At 42.2% G+C, this 15,598-nt stretch overlaps 1 protein-coding gene across 3 annotated transcripts in view; it reads left to right on the forward strand.

Annotated features, from left to right (window-relative positions):
* rnf152 (ring finger protein 152) overlaps nt 1-9,711 on the forward strand; it is a 48,062-nt gene extending 38,351 nt beyond the window's left edge. For 2 of the 3 annotated variants that reach the window (XM_074621434.1, XM_074621435.1), the window contains exon 2: nt 4,199-7,935. In XM_074621434.1, the coding sequence (XP_074477535.1) occupies nt 4,359-5,009 (651 nt within the window). In that variant the 5' untranslated portion in view covers nt 4,199-4,358 and the 3' untranslated portion in view covers nt 5,010-7,935. Of the gene's footprint in view, nt 1-4,198 lie in introns of all 3 variants that reach the window. The other variant, XM_074621433.1, reaches the window with a different exon arrangement.
* The last annotated feature ends 5,887 nt before the right edge of the window (nt 9,712-15,598 follow it).

Below are 15,598 nucleotides of genomic sequence, written 5' to 3' on the forward strand. Positions count from 1 at the left end.
TGTACATAATTATTCTCATTTTCATTGAAAAACATATTAAAATGATTATGATGTGATTTTTACGGGGATCCGTATATCACACAAGATGTTTTCTTAAGTCAGTAGAATATGATGTAGCACCACAATATTTAATTAAAAATGGTATTTTGACACATATTACGCCTTTAACAAATACTGCAATTTGAAAATTGCAGTAGGTCATATTTCGATTTCAATAAAATTTGCAGCCCTACTTTCAACCATGGCTTGAAAATGTGATTGAAATCTCTTGAAAAAAGCTAATAAGTGGATCTTTAATTATAATTTCTTTGGTCAAACTGCGGTTTCTGAAGTGAAGTATAAACTTAAATGCTCAATAGATGCATCATGTCTTTGTTATAAACTGTAAAACGAAAGCAAAATATTGTCTAATATATAAATATTTATGTTTTTAGTGTTCTGAAATTCTGATACCCATGTCAGCCTCAGTCGGGCTCTAGATATAAGAGAGTTGTTGCTTCTACCAGAGCTGTAAAAGCCCGCACATTTCAGGTAACTACTCTGCGACTGCTCGACGTGAACACGAGTCCTATAATGAACCAGCATGCACGTGCATTATATGAGCAGTTACATCACACTGTGCATCATCATCTCGCTGACATTTCACTGGTTCAAACCACCTCAGGGTTTGCAGATTAACAAGTCTTTCGTCCATGCTGCTCACAGCCGACAACACCGCCTCCCCCCACCCGCTGCTTCCAGGTAGTTTATTATATGAGCAGGGTGGAGCTGTGTGTGAGTATAGTGTGTGTATACATGTGTGTACTTCTGGCTGTGGTGGTTATTTTTAACTTCTGTCTGCGAGGACGAGTGCACTTTCTCCTCGGCTGATTGCGTGAGGAGGCCCGGAGGGAACGTGTGTGTGTTTGGTTGGGGGGGGGGGGGGGCGCTGCGCCGCTCGGTCATCTGCATCATTACTAAGTCATACGTCCTTCCCTGCTTCCCCCCCGATGACGCCACGAAAACACTCAGAATTATTAAGGAGTCACGCTTTTACCAAAATAGAGCAGATAGAGAGGCTCAATCACATCTTCAACTTCCCTTCAAATGGTTTCTCTACTGATTTGTGTCTCCCAGTTGAGAGTCACTGCTGTTTAAAGCTGCTCCTGCACCTTTTTAGAGGTGTATTATTTTGTTATGTTTCTATGTGTGATAGAAAATGGGTCACAAAGTGAGCATTCGCCGGAAAAGCCAGGTTGCCCTGGTTACAGCTCAGGGTGAACCGATAAATCATATTGTTGAGTTGCAGCCGTGGAAGCTCCTCGAGCTCCTCGAGAGCAGATGTGTGATTTTATTCAGATTCAGAGAAATATACTGTAGACAATGGATGACCTCAGACCTCAGGCCGAGTGAGGCCTGTGGAGAGTCGACGTTGAGCAATGAACCAGAAACTGTAAATAAAATCCTTCATGATATCCTGCTGAATAGAGCTGCAACAAGTCAATTGATTGAGTCGATCGGCAACTATTTTCATAATCATTTAATTTCTTAGTCTTCTATGATATTAAACTAAAAAACAAGCAATTTGTATATGTAAACCTGGGCTTTTGGAAGTTCTAATTGGCATTTTTCTCAATTTCCTGGCACTTTCTTTGAACCAGACAATCAATTAATAGAAAAAATAATCAACAGATTAATCAATAATAAAAATAATTGTGAGTTGCAGCCCTGCTGCTGAATATGGCATTAGTTATGTACCATTTTTCTTGCATAATAATCTTTTTTTCTCTCTTTAAAACATTATTTGTTTGAGATATTACCTGGGACTGTTGCTCATTTTGAGTAAAATTAATAATTTGTTCAACATACAACTTAATTTCTGGGGTTTGAATGTTGCATAGCAAAACTTGGTTAAGACGTTGGAAATGCTGCCTCTTGTGATTTGATAATTGCTGTGGCTAATATCACTGTTTCTATATTGTTTTGTATTTATTAAAGCAGCTTAATTCTAGTCCTTGAAATGTAGAGAATGAGTGAAAAGGTAGCTGTGGGAAGGAAAAGATTTAGGGAGAAAGTATGAAGAATTGATGTAAAGCAGAAGAGGAAAAGCTTTTCAGTCAGAAGGGAAGAAGGAGGAAGGAAGGCAGGAGAGAGGGAGAGAGAGAGAGAGAGAGAGAGAGAGAGAGAGAGAGAGAGAGAGAGAGTGACTGGGTGTATGGGAATATTGAGCCACAAAGCATTTATGTCAGATCAAAGCTAATCCTTATCTTTGGGAAAAAGGATTCAGTAATACCCTGGGCTGTCTCGCCCCCTCAAGGGCAGCTCTCTCTTCTCTGCTTCCCTCTCCCGTGTGCTCGTATTCCTCTCTCCTCACTGCTCCGGAAAAAGAACGCCAGAATTTTTCTGCACCCTTTTCCTCTTTTTGACTTTGACTCGGTGACGGTGTGGAGAAACTAGGTCAGCAGGGGAGTGAGGAGGAGGGAGGAGCGAGAGGGTCTGGCCTCCGGACACGCGGGGAGGGCTGGAGGTGCTGCTGCTGCTGAGGGCAAAGCAAGGAGACGTACGGTACATGAGGCTGAAGCCGAGGATGGTTCAGCGTGGTTAAAAAAGTAATTGCAACCATACAAGACAAAGACTCTACAGCCGTGCGAACCACTCAACTACACCTCAACTCAGGGATATAAGTACTGATTTAATACCAGTGCTGTCTTTTTCCACATATTCAATCTCTATACCACTCTGCGTGGAACTCATTGGGATCATTTTTATATAGTCTTAAATGCAAAAACTGATCATCCTGACTGAGTGAATGTTCTAATTGACAGCAGATACACTGAATTATGATGACAAAACTGTATTTAATGTGGATTAGAGAAGCAGATTGGTGCAAAAACTGGAAAAGCAACAGTAGAAAGTAGTAAAAGTAAAATCAGTAGTGGTTTCCAAAGAGTTCGGAGGAGAACTGCTGCTTCTTTTTCTGAAAGAAGTCAGTTGAGTTGGCTCAGACCTCCTGGACGTCTACCAATTCTGGTCAGGGAGGAAACCCCAGGGCAGATCCAGAACATGCAGGAGGGATTATGTGTCCCATGTGGTCTGGGATTGCCTGAGGATCTCCCAGGAAGGGCTGGAGGTTCATGGCTGCATTCAAGGGCATCTTGGCTACATTATTCAGTCGGCTGCGGTGACATCGTGGATTTAGATATTGACGGATCAGTCGATAAAAATGCTTTCAAAAAGATTCAGGTTTTGATTCTTAGTGGGATTTCAGTCAGATAAAATGCTATCAAATCCTTGCTGCAGTTATTCACCACCGTCCAAGGTCGAATTTGATCATCCTCTCTGAAGCAAACTAAAGGACTCCAGACTGAATGAACTGCTCCGAGCAGGCCTGGTGTGAGCACACTCTTATCTGTCATCATCACCACGTCGGTGTCCCCGCGGGGCGCGATGACGACTTTAATTGCCTGCAGATCTTGTTTCTGATAAAGGACTGAGATGTTCGGTGTCGCGGGGCAATCAGTGGTCACCTTTTTCCTGTTTCTATCACCACTTCTCTCTCGTCCTCCATCTGTCTCACTCCTCACTCTCGCTGTCTCCCCACCGTCGTGCCCGGAGGGACACCGGCTCTGTTGAGACGGCAGCGGAGAGAGAAGAAGAGAAAAATCTAGTCATCTTCCCTCCTCAGCAGTTTTCACACTTGACAATTTGGGGGGCAAAAAATAAAAGGAGAAGTCGGCAGGGCCCCTGTTTGGTATTCATTGTTTCCTTGGTGCTATTTTGACGGAGTTTAATCATGTGTAAAAGAAAACTATCACGGCTTCCGCATGGATTAACACGGTAGACGTGATTATGCAAGAGGAGGAGGAGGAGGAGGAGGAGGAAGAACTTGTTTATGGAGTCTGTGTCCTGAAGGAGACAGTTAAAAGAATTAGCCATACTTAACACAGATACGGAGGCGAGGGGTCGCGTGAACTCGCCCCGACTGCAGTCAGCTGGCGGCTGATATGTACGATGTGTGCTGCACATAGCAATGAGTCCGTCAGTCGGGATGCATTGGTTGCAAAGTGTTTGGGATGTTTGGCATCATTTACAAGTAAAGGAGCAACATGTTTAAAATGAATAACCCCATCACCTTTCTGTCAAAATAAAAAACCTTTCTTGCATAAATCAAAACAAGTCTCATTGTCTCAACGCTGCTTTCTCTTCTCCTCTGTTGCAGATGGATGACCATGTTGCCACCACAGACCTGTGACGTCACTGTGAAGTCGTGGATGTTTGTGGACGAAGTGTTTTCTTAACTTCACTACTAGACCTGTTTGACGTACCTCTGAAATACCTGCCGTTGTCTGCCGTGAACATAAAAAGAGATCAACCTACCCATGTTTAAAAACATGGAGACTCTTTCCCAGGACTCCATTCTGGAGTGCCAGATCTGCTTTAACTACTACAGCCCCCGCCGGCGGCCCAAACTCCTGGATTGCCGGCACACGTGCTGCTCGGTGTGTTTGACCCAGATGCGCAGCAGCCAGAAGGAGATTCGTTGCCCCTGGTGCCGCAGCGTCACCAAGCTCCCGCCGGGCCTGTCCGTCTCCCAGCTCCCGGACGACCCGGACATCATCACCGTCATCGCCATCCCTCACGCCTCAGAGCACACGCCCGTCTTCATCCGCCTCCCCAGCAACGGCTGCTACATGCTGCCGCTGCCCGTCCACAAGGAGCGGGCGCTGGGCCTGCCGGGCGAGCTGGGATGTCGTTTCCTGCCCGGCGGCCAGCAGAAGGGCGTGACGGTGGTGACCGTGCCCGAGCAGCAGCCTCTGGGCCTGGCTATGGGTCTGGACGGGGTGGGGATGGAGGTAGGCGAGGGCGAGAGGAGAGTTAACGGCCCCGGGGGAGGAGGAGGGAAGGGGTCCACGTGGTCCGGCGTGTGCACGGTGATCCTGGTGGCGTGCGTGCTGCTCTTCCTCCTGGGCATCGTGCTGCACAACATGTCCTGCATCTCCAAACGCTTCACTGTCATCTCCTGCGGCTGAGGGCGGGGGGAGGCTGCTCGGACTGCCGCGGACCCCCCCTGGATTCCCCCACTAGCCCTGCCTCTCCTCAGGACGGGACTCTGCTGAGGAGAGGGGACTAAACTCACATCATGGGCATCCAAGGAAACTACAGAGCTACGTGAGGAGAAACAGATGAAGAAGAGGGAAGGGAGGAGATCCACCAACGTTCTGCCATTTGTGTCCAATTTCCTTTATTTGGGAGACTTATAAATTAAGATGGAAATACAGAAACAATCCTTCACGTTCCTCTTACCGGCCCTGAAACTCCCGTCCTTTTCCCGTCCTTCCATCTTCTCTGAACGAACGCTTTGGGAATTACTCCAGAAATGTTTTTTGGCGAGCGGATTTGTTTTTGGCCAGCTGATATGTTTTTTGGCGAGGGGCCGATCTGACACTCACACTCACAGCCGTCGGATTGACTGTTTAGTCTGTGGTTTGTAGAAGTACATCAGTTATCATAGTGCTGTTTAGCTGAGTGTAGGTTCCAAGTGCGGTGTCTCCAGCTGGTGCTGCAGTACAAAGAGTTCGGACTTGGCTGCTCTCCGTCCTCTGATGCTGCAGGAATTAACTGTGCAGGATCCACGTCTGGCCTCGTCTGAATCATCTGGGAAACTCAAAATCAACACAGCTTTTTCCCCTCCGTTCATACAACCTGTTCCTGTTCAGAACAAACTGTTGATATAATGGCTCCGTGTAGTTAATGAAAGGACAAACATGGATTGTATTGCTCATTCATGCCAGCATATTACAGGCCTAAACTAAAACCATGGGTCGTAATGAGTTGCTTTATTAAGGCATACAAGTTTATCTTTTTCTGTATTATTGGGTTTTGGACTGTTGGATGGACAACAATTTGAAGACGTCATTTGGGCTCTCAGAACTTGCTATGGTTACTATTTTCTGACAATTTCTTTACTAAACAATTAATTGAAGAGATAATTGATTAATTGGTAGCCTAATTGAAATGATCACTTGCTGTCCTGTTTTGAATATGATGGGAAAATGTTGTGCAGCCTTCTAGCAGGATGCAAGCTGCCAAAAATGTAACAGGCTATCTGATGAAGAAAGAAATTGCTCAAAATACTGTATTAAGAACTGAAGACATTTTAAAGGAATAGTTTGATATTTTGGGGAATACACTTTTTCACGCATCCTGTCCGAGAGTGTGTGTGCAACTTACAGCTCTAGAGCCTGGAGGTGATTAGCTTAGCTTAGCTTAACCTGGAAGCAAAGGGAACAGTTGGCTTACTTTATCAGCACCTCTAAAGTTGACGAATTAACACGTTGTATCTTGTTTGTTTAATCTGTACAGAGACAGAAATATAGGTTAATGTTGTGCTAAATACTAGACTACATGCTACGTGAGTTACAGCACAAAACTCCCCATAAAACCGCAACTTAAATTTTTGTACGGTTTAAACAATCAAGATAAACATACTACATATAACTCTTCATAAAACCACAACTACAAAACATGTTACAGGTATTTGTGAGCTTTAGAGATGTTTTACATTTTTTAACTTTGAAGAGAACCAGGCTAAGATAATCACCTCCCGGCTATTGCTCTATCAGAGTGGTACGATCTCACGGCAAGAAAGCCAATAAGCGCAATGTCAAACTATTTCTTTAAATAAATGTAATGGGAAATTGGACATTCATTTCTTGTTTCTCTTTTGCAGTATGTTTTCCCATGCTTAGTGTGTTATCTTTCATCGATTTAGTTACCTGTCCATCTACGTTTCACCCCGACCTGCAGACCACCTTCGTCCTCTACAGAAGGACTCTCTCAGCTTTGACAGCCCACACAGCGTTGATGGTTCAGTAACGGGTCAGGAGTGGGCGGGATGCTGCAGGATTCCAGTTAATGACGGCCGCATCGATTTATCTGCTTTTGAATATATCTCTCGCATCCGCACAGATGGATGCTTCTCTCTCTCTTTTTTTCACTTTTATATGTTGAGGCGAGCAATTTGTCTGTTTACTGTATCGTCAAATCAAATGGAGTGTACAGTACACACAAACAGGGTGAACTCTTTTTGTAATTGCAGCCTCGTCATGTACAGAATGATTGTAATGTCCTTGTCTTTTTCTGATAACTTTCTTTTGTTTACTTGTTTTACCTGGTTAGTATTAAGATGTGAGATTAGGGAGCTCTCTCTGTGTGTGTGTCTGTGTTTGCTCTAAATGAAACAAACAAGTTATTCAGTACACTTCAGGGCTCTCAGAGTCGGCATGACACACCATGGGACACAGCATAAGGAAAGAAAGTGTTTGGCATTTTTGGTATTTAGTATAATGAAGAATTAGCCTATATATTGTACCAAAATATAAATACGCATAGCCACTTGTTCACGTAAAATAATTTATTTACTATCCTACATCTAATACATCTATGGATGATCCAGTCACTAAGGTTCCCTTAGAATTACATCTACTTTGATTTCCCATATCAGCATGATTTTACCACCTTTATCCTTCTACTCAACTTTAATTAATTTGATTTTCATTTATTTTGGTTTGGCATCTCATATCAGCACGATTTCACCGCCTTTCACCAAAGCAAAGTCTGGGATTTCTTCCCACTTAGACGTTTAAATCAGACTTAAATGCATTAAATCCAAAACATACTAAAGTCATTTGGCAGCTCAAGGATGTACGGGAATATTCTGAAAGCGTTCAGGCTGCAATAGGGCAACTTTTTTGTTTTGCAGATGCAGTTCTGAGAGACGGCGTTAAGTTCAGCTGAACTGGTCCATGTGGGACACGCTTGCTGGTTTGCAGCTCCTGCTGTTGCTATGAGACTACACTGAAAGTCCTTTTGAAGTGCGGCGCTGCTTAGCTCAAAGTTGAAATTATTTTTAGCTCCGAGCGCTCGGTGCTCCGTGGGCTCCAAAAAAAACCAAAACATGTTAATTTCTCAGCACTCGAGGTTGAAGTGGTTTTCTGGCGCCGCCCGAGATAACTCTGACATTTTTTTATTGTAACTGGGGTTTCCTTTATCTCAGTTTTATTTATAGGGCGTACTTAATACTGGGTTTATAAAGTTGTAAATGATGGCTTTATTATTACTTAATGCTTTATGAATCAGTAATGAACCATTTATAGTAACAAGTCCTCCTCCACTATGTATTCAACCCGGTCTCACAGGAAGGCGTATAAATATCACAGACATTCCGCGTGTCATGATGATGCATTTTAGCCTTTTCGCGTATCATTTGTACGTCACGCAAATGTCAACAGTTAGGTTTAGCCAATAAAAACACCAACTTAAGTTCAGGAAAGAAAATCACTTAGTTAGGGTAAGGGAAACCATTGTGGTTGGGCTTAAAATAAGTAAGTAAAAACAAACGTCAGCAAAAAAACATGTGACAAAAGTCCCTAACGTAACTTACAAAAGCCAAAACGTGACTTTTCATTCAATTTTACAATATTACAACATTAGTACGTGTTGCTTTTTAGTGTCACTTTTAGTAGGTGTAGAAGGCCCCCTATTGACCCACATCTATGGTGCTTATAGCAACTGATAACGCCTATTTAATAGCCTGATAACAGTCAAATTGGGGTCATTTTCACAATAAAATGAAGGTTGGTTGCATTAAGAAATTATCCTGCTGAATCTGAAATTTGGCACAAATTGGATCTATGCTCACACCACAACAATCTTCTATATTTTTCATCTTCCTTTTTGGTTCTTTAGTCATTTTTCCGACTGACCTCCTGCTGTGATCGCTCAGGATGTGGTCGCTGGGAGATTTCTGACACAAAGCCTCGATATATCGGCCGTTGGGCAAGTTCACGAGATCTCTCCGACAACCTGCTTCCACAGCGGTCACCCTCAAACTGGCTCATATGTCATGCAACTAACACTCTGCAAAAACCGTCTTTCGTAATCCTCATTTAACTTTAAAACAATAAAGAAAAGTGGTATTTTGTAGAACTTAAGTGAGGGAATTGTAGCCGAAATAACTCGTTCAATTGGAGATTTGTTGCAGGAAATGCAAACCAGTACAGCACCAATGTGCTCTTTAGTGATTATCCTCGCGCCGGGTTCACTCCATTCATGATAAATGAACCTGTCTTTAGTCCTTTCCCTCTGCCAATCCATCATGAATGAGGCGCTGCATGTGATGTATGCACCTTGTTCTTTCACCCTTCTAGTGTCTGTACGCTGCTGATATATGAGATTATTGATCTGAAGGCGGTAAAATCTCATCAAACACTGTAAAATGCTGTCATGCACAAAACCCAAGGAGGGCTTTCGGCTACACGGCTTTTCATATTTTTTCATTCTCCGATGAAAGATCACAAAGGATGAGACGGAATATTCTTAAACCGCCTGATCTTTAACATAAAGGTCTGCTCCTCTCATAATTCAACCTTTTCACATGTCATTCTCCTGTGATTCCAGAGAATAACACGCCTCTGGATCTCCCTCCTGTCTTCTGTGATTGTTTTTTTTTTCAAATTAAAAGGTGCCCTGTACCTAAAGAGTGACGACTAGAGAAGCGTAGAAAAGGAAAGGAGGCTTGTCATTTCTGTGCCCGTGTGTTTGTAAAAAAAAAAAAAAATTGCCGTGAAGTTCCTGTTGTAGTTTCCTGTTTGTGTCGGGTCGAACGACGGCCGACGACGCAAGCAGCAGCTGTTTTTGGTGAACTATTAAAGCAAACGCTCTGAATCTGAACGACAAGGACTCCAGCAGTCTTCTTTGTTATTTGGCTCTTTATGGATTTCTTTCTGCTTTAACATAAACGTCCATTTGTAGAGAAATACTAAGAGAGTAAAAAAAGCTTATTCCTCGTAGCTTTATTTATCGAAGTCCCATATTTAACGGTTGAGTGAACTCGGCTCTCTTTGTTTACCCCCAGGAACCTCTTTTCTCCTCAAATATGTATTGATGTAGTGTCGGGGAGGTAATTAACGCTCTCCGGGGACCAATTGCAGCCGACTTTGCTGCAGCAAAACACCTCCATCACTCACAGGCAGCAGTGGCAGCGCACACATCACGGACTGCACTGCCACAACCAGCCCTCTTTAGTCACTCTTAATGACGGCTTCTTTATTTTAATAAACACAGAATAGGTTTTTATTTCACGTGCATCAATAAAAAACACTGTGGCCTCAATTTTCAGGTTACATTATGAATCCAACATTAATTTGCTGAAGGTTTTTCATGGTCATTCTGCTTATTACTTGATTCCAAACAAGGAAACACAAGGACACACATGAATACTTAACGATCTATTTATTACCTGTTGAAGGGCTCAAACTTGTAGTATTTTGTCCTCAGGAGAATCTCCCTAAACGCCACACTTCTTGATAAAACAATGTCACTTCAAGGTCAGTTTATCCTCCTCAGTGTATTGAGTTGTCCTGGAATAGTAGACATTCAAATGTTCAAGGACTTGTTGGCATAAAGGCTGAAATTGAAACGTCATTCTTGACCTTTAAAACAGACAAGAAGTCCCTGGTGACATGACTGAAAGCTACTAAATGACCCTTACTGAGATGTAGCCTGTAGAAGACGACAAAACATTGCACTTGAGCAACATTAAAGTTATAAACCTTCAGATTTTCATGAACTCAAACTCCATGTTTGATCCTATTTACATATTAGATGGGATCAAAAATGTATGTTTTGTGCAACAGCCATTCAATATGTTGCCTTTCAGTAATTATCTCATACTATAGTAGTTTTTATTAGTAGTGGCTAAGCACGAGGGATTCTCAGGAGACTCTGCATCATGCATGTAATCCAGCACTGTTGCAATTAATTACGTATTTACAACACCTACCATTTTCTTTTGGCTCTCTCGACACCATTTGCCATTATCAGTTGAATGACATTTACACGACAACGGTGAGGAGGCAGCTGACATTTAAAGTAAGTCTCTACATCTATAGTAATCAGATTACTTTGCTGTCATATACAACATTGCCGTAACCTCAGCAGGTTAATGCTCTTACATATTCATCAGGGATACAAACAGAAGAGCATAATATTCTATAATAAAACACTACTTTTACTTTTGATACTTTAAGCACATTTTGCTGAGAATATTTCTGTACTCTTGCTTAAAAGGACTATTTGTAACTTTCAGAAATGCTTGTTAACAGCGACACCTGTGGCCGTGAAATCAACGAAAGTCAGCGTCGAGCTCGCGCTTGTGCTCGCTCTAAATATACCTGAACGAGCATCGCTCAACACAGTGAGGCGACACACGTCAGCTAAAAGCACAATATCACTCTATATTTCAGCTGCTTGGCAGTAATGTTAGCTGACCAGACGAAGGTCTCTCCATGAATCAATGCTGTTACTAGTGTTGGCTTTTCCTGTTTCAGTGCAGGCTGAGCGCAGCCTTCAGCAGCGGGGCTCTGCAGCGAGGAACTTGTCGTCTCCGCCCGCAGCCGGAGAGCTCTGACCGGGTGCCGAAGGGAGACACCGGCACCCGGTCGGTAACGAGACAACAACGTTTCTCTCTGCAGAGCTCCGTCACTTCACAAGACACGGGAAACCTCTGTTGGTCTGGAGGAGCTGCAGCAGTTATTTCTGCACAAACGTCCACTGTACATTCACTAGATATTCTCAGAGCTAAACTAACTCTTCTGCAGTGTGGAGTGAGCGCGCGTTCACGTCTAGAGGTGGAGCGAGTACGAGAGAACGCGCGTGCTGTCTGAGTGAAGGCGAGCAAGCAGAGGAGTGGGGACGCCGGTCACACGCATGTGTCCCGACCCGCTACATTTATACGCTTAAAAAGTTACAAACAGTCCCTTTAAGTTACAGCACTTCCACAGTTATTGTAACCCAAACGCCGATCTTTTCCTAAAGCTAACTAAGTAATTTTGTTGCCTATAAGCCTAACCAAGTCTATCTATTCCTAAACATAACTAAGTAGTTTTATTTTGAAAAGACTGGAGCGGAAATCAACACGTGTTGTTGAAAGTCGTGCCGAGCATCACGAAAAAAAGGGGAAATTTGTGTTTATGTACACGAATCAAATAGATTAAATTTCGGGACTGCTGTGAGACGGTGTTGTCATTCTAACATTTTATTTCCTTTGCTAAATGCCTGTAGCTGTCCCGTTTCTGTTGCTAATGTTTGTCACTGTTACTGTCAGTTGTCTCTGGATGGATTACCAGAGGAGATCAATAATTACATTTTACTAAAGAAGACACAGAAACAGAATATAATTCACCTGGGAGACCCACGGTGACACAACACACAACAAAAACACTCTCAAATTCTCTCTTCAAATTTCCATATTGTTTTCATTTTTCTTAAAATAAGAATCCATGCAGCCAAGAAAATAAAATGTTATAGATGTAAGGAATGCCACAAATTCTCCAGCAGCTTGTTTGTGTGAAAGCTGCAGCTTTGATTGGAGTTTTAATAACGCAGCTCCAGTATATTTATACAACTTTCTGCAACTAGTAAAACTTTACCCTCCTAGTAGTATTTGTTTTTAACTCATGAGATACTAAAGTTTTCTAATCCCCACCTGTATGGCTGATGCTCAGCCTGTTGTATTCTAGTCAGGAAGTCAGAAGTTCACACAGTATTAAATGCCAGGTTTGTCACAGGAACTGTATCACCGTATTATGCGAGCGCTCTCGAGGATGTATCATGGATTCTTGGCGTAAGCTCGGGAGACTGTCATCTGTTTAAGCCTGGCAGCAGATGAGACTTTCTTTTTCCTCATGCTGGAAAAAAAAGCCCGTTCTGGTTCCTATTTGTAGGAGGCAGTGTTGGGTGACAGTGTGCAACAGAGTGAATAAAAGCAATATCAATTTTTCGGAGAACACTCCTACAGTATGTCAGGCAGCTGAAAACTTAAATATTTGAAATGGATTAGAGGACAAAGTTCACAAAAAAACTGAGGATTCTGACCCGGAAACTCGTTTTTATAAGACATGCAGAGGATGAAGCGCAAAATGTTCATCTCGGATTTGGGGGAGAAAGAGACTGTTAAAGTGTTACAGTCTTTAGAGCCAGTGGTGGAAAGTAACATTTACTAAAGTAAGTACACATTTAAGGTACTTTACTTGAGTATTTCCATTTTATGCTACTTTATACATCTTCTCCACTACATTTATTTGACAACATTAGTTAGGCTTCTAGTTTCCTTGCAGATTCAGATTTTAATCTTAACTAATTTACATACTGCTGGGTGGATTAATCCATAAAAATGCATCATAATTTATCATTTGATTATATATTATATTAATAATATGAGTAGTACAACAAAAGTACAATATGTGCCTCAAAAATGGAGTGGATTAGAAATAAGTAACACGCTTTCTCCACCAAATGATCACGTATTTGCAGGTTTTTTAAAAGCAGGAATACCCGCTATAGGTAGGCGATAGACCTCTTTCCCATTGCCAGTAGACGAGTATACCTTTCTGTTTCTTTCTGATGTGTCATTTTCGACGTCACGAACATGTAGGAAAACAGGGCTTAACCAGAGATATACTTGCTTTCAACTACGTCTTTGCATGATGGCTGCCATGCATATCTTGTGTCCTGGAGTGTTGGTTGTAGAGGGTGCTATAGCGACGTCACAAATCTGGGTAGCTCAATTTAAAGTTTTAACGCCACTAATTTATTTAACGCATTAACTCAACTTGCGTTTTTTAGGTTTACAGTGGACTCAGTTTTAAAGCTAGAGTGAAGATACTGGCATCATATGAAACTAGAGGTTAAATAACGCTCCAAACTTACGCCAAATTTTGGCGAGGAAAAACTGTAATGTCCATTTTCAAAGGGGTCCCTTGACCTCTGACCTCCAGATATGTGAATGTAAATGGGTTCTATGGGTACCCACGAGTCTCCCCTTTACAGACATGCCCACTTTATGATAATCACATGGAGTTTGGGGCAAGTCATAGTCAAGTCAGCACACTGACACACTGACAGCTGTTGTTGCCTGTTGGGCTGCAGTTTGCCATGTTATGATCTGAGCATATTATTTCTATGTGCTATGTTTCTAAATGCAGTACCTGTGAGGGTTTCTGGACAATATATGACATTGTTTTGTGTTGTTAATTGATTTCCAATAATACATATATACATAAGTTTGCATAAAGCAGCATATTTGTCCACTCCCATGTTGATAAGAGTATTAAATACTTGACAAATCTCCCTTTAAGGTACATTTAGAACAGATAAAAATGTGCGATTAACTATGAACAATCATGCGATTAATCGCGATTAAATATTTGAATCGATTGACAGCCCTAAAAGAAATATGTAAAAGTTATAACTAGCCATTTTGTTACCAATCCGATCCCCGGCTGCGTGCTCGAGCATGTGCGTGTAAACACAGTTGACGGGGTAAATGCACGTCTCGTCGTGGCTGCGCTTTGAATATTATTCCTTTAATTTCTGACGTTGTGATAGACATTTAGTCCGTGACATTAATGCACACATGCACAGCAGGAAGCATTAAATAATAATTTAAAAAAGTAAGAAAAACTTATGCAGAGAAATCTTTGACTGCTCCTACAGCCAGTGGATAGAGAGTGTCATGTTTTATTTCTATGCTCATATATTTAATCTCAGCTGGGTTTAATCACATCGTGGCCTTCGGTATTGAAACCCTCCTCATTGTCCGTACTCCAGCCCCCACATGGAAGCTTATTCAGCCAGAAAATGATCCTTAACAATGTGCATGTCCATGTCTGAGCTGTCGTTCCTGCCGCCAGGACAGGAGCCGCCGTCGGACCCGACATGATCAAACAAATTGAAATTTGACAGCCAAAGAAAATGACCCTCATTTAGCCGGCGAATTCAGAATACAGACAAGCAGGAACAATCAATTCTGCTACTGGTGCGATTGTTCCGTTGGTGCAGGTAATGACAGGTTAATTAGTATGTGTGAGGGTGTGTGTGGGGCTGCGCTTGCATATACATGCGACCCTCATTCTGCACAGTAACTGATGGCTGGTGTGTTTTCAGGACACAAAGGGCCCTCATTAGCATTTTGACAGCGTCCAGCATGCAGGAGAACATTACCAATCAACCCCACGCTCATGAAATTCAGAAGCTAATCTTTCTTCTGGAGGCCAACACCTATCGAGGGTTTAGATTTCTGAACTTTGTGCCTGAACGGCTCCATTTAAAACACTTTAAAGTGGAGACGACGTTTGAAGAACAATTTGGTAACACGTTGAATTTAACGTCCTTAGTTTTAAAGCAGTCTTTGGAGAATTAAAACCTCAAGGTTACTTTATCATGTTGATTTTAACTCCCACCAGAGTTTAGTTGGATGGTAATTGAAATGGTCGGAGTAAAAATGAATGAATGGGTTTCCTTCCAAATTGAATTAAAACATGCCACCCACTCCCGCTGGCATTGTTGTTTCAAAGTGAGTCATTTGCTTGCATGATTTATTAATGATTTTAATGATAGAAAATGCATTTTAATATATTGACCCGTGACACGCAGACTTTAATAAAATCAAACTGGAGATGAAGCCCAGAACATTTTGAAACAAATTACTTCAGTTATTCATTATTCTACTACTTGAAGCTCTCAGAAGTCAGTTTACACTACATGGCCAGAAGTATGT

Source organism: Sebastes fasciatus, chromosome 21 (genome assembly GCF_043250625.1).
Source record: "Sebastes fasciatus isolate fSebFas1 chromosome 21, fSebFas1.pri, whole genome shotgun sequence".
Lineage (NCBI taxonomy): Eukaryota > Metazoa > Chordata > Actinopteri > Perciformes > Sebastidae > Sebastes > Sebastes fasciatus.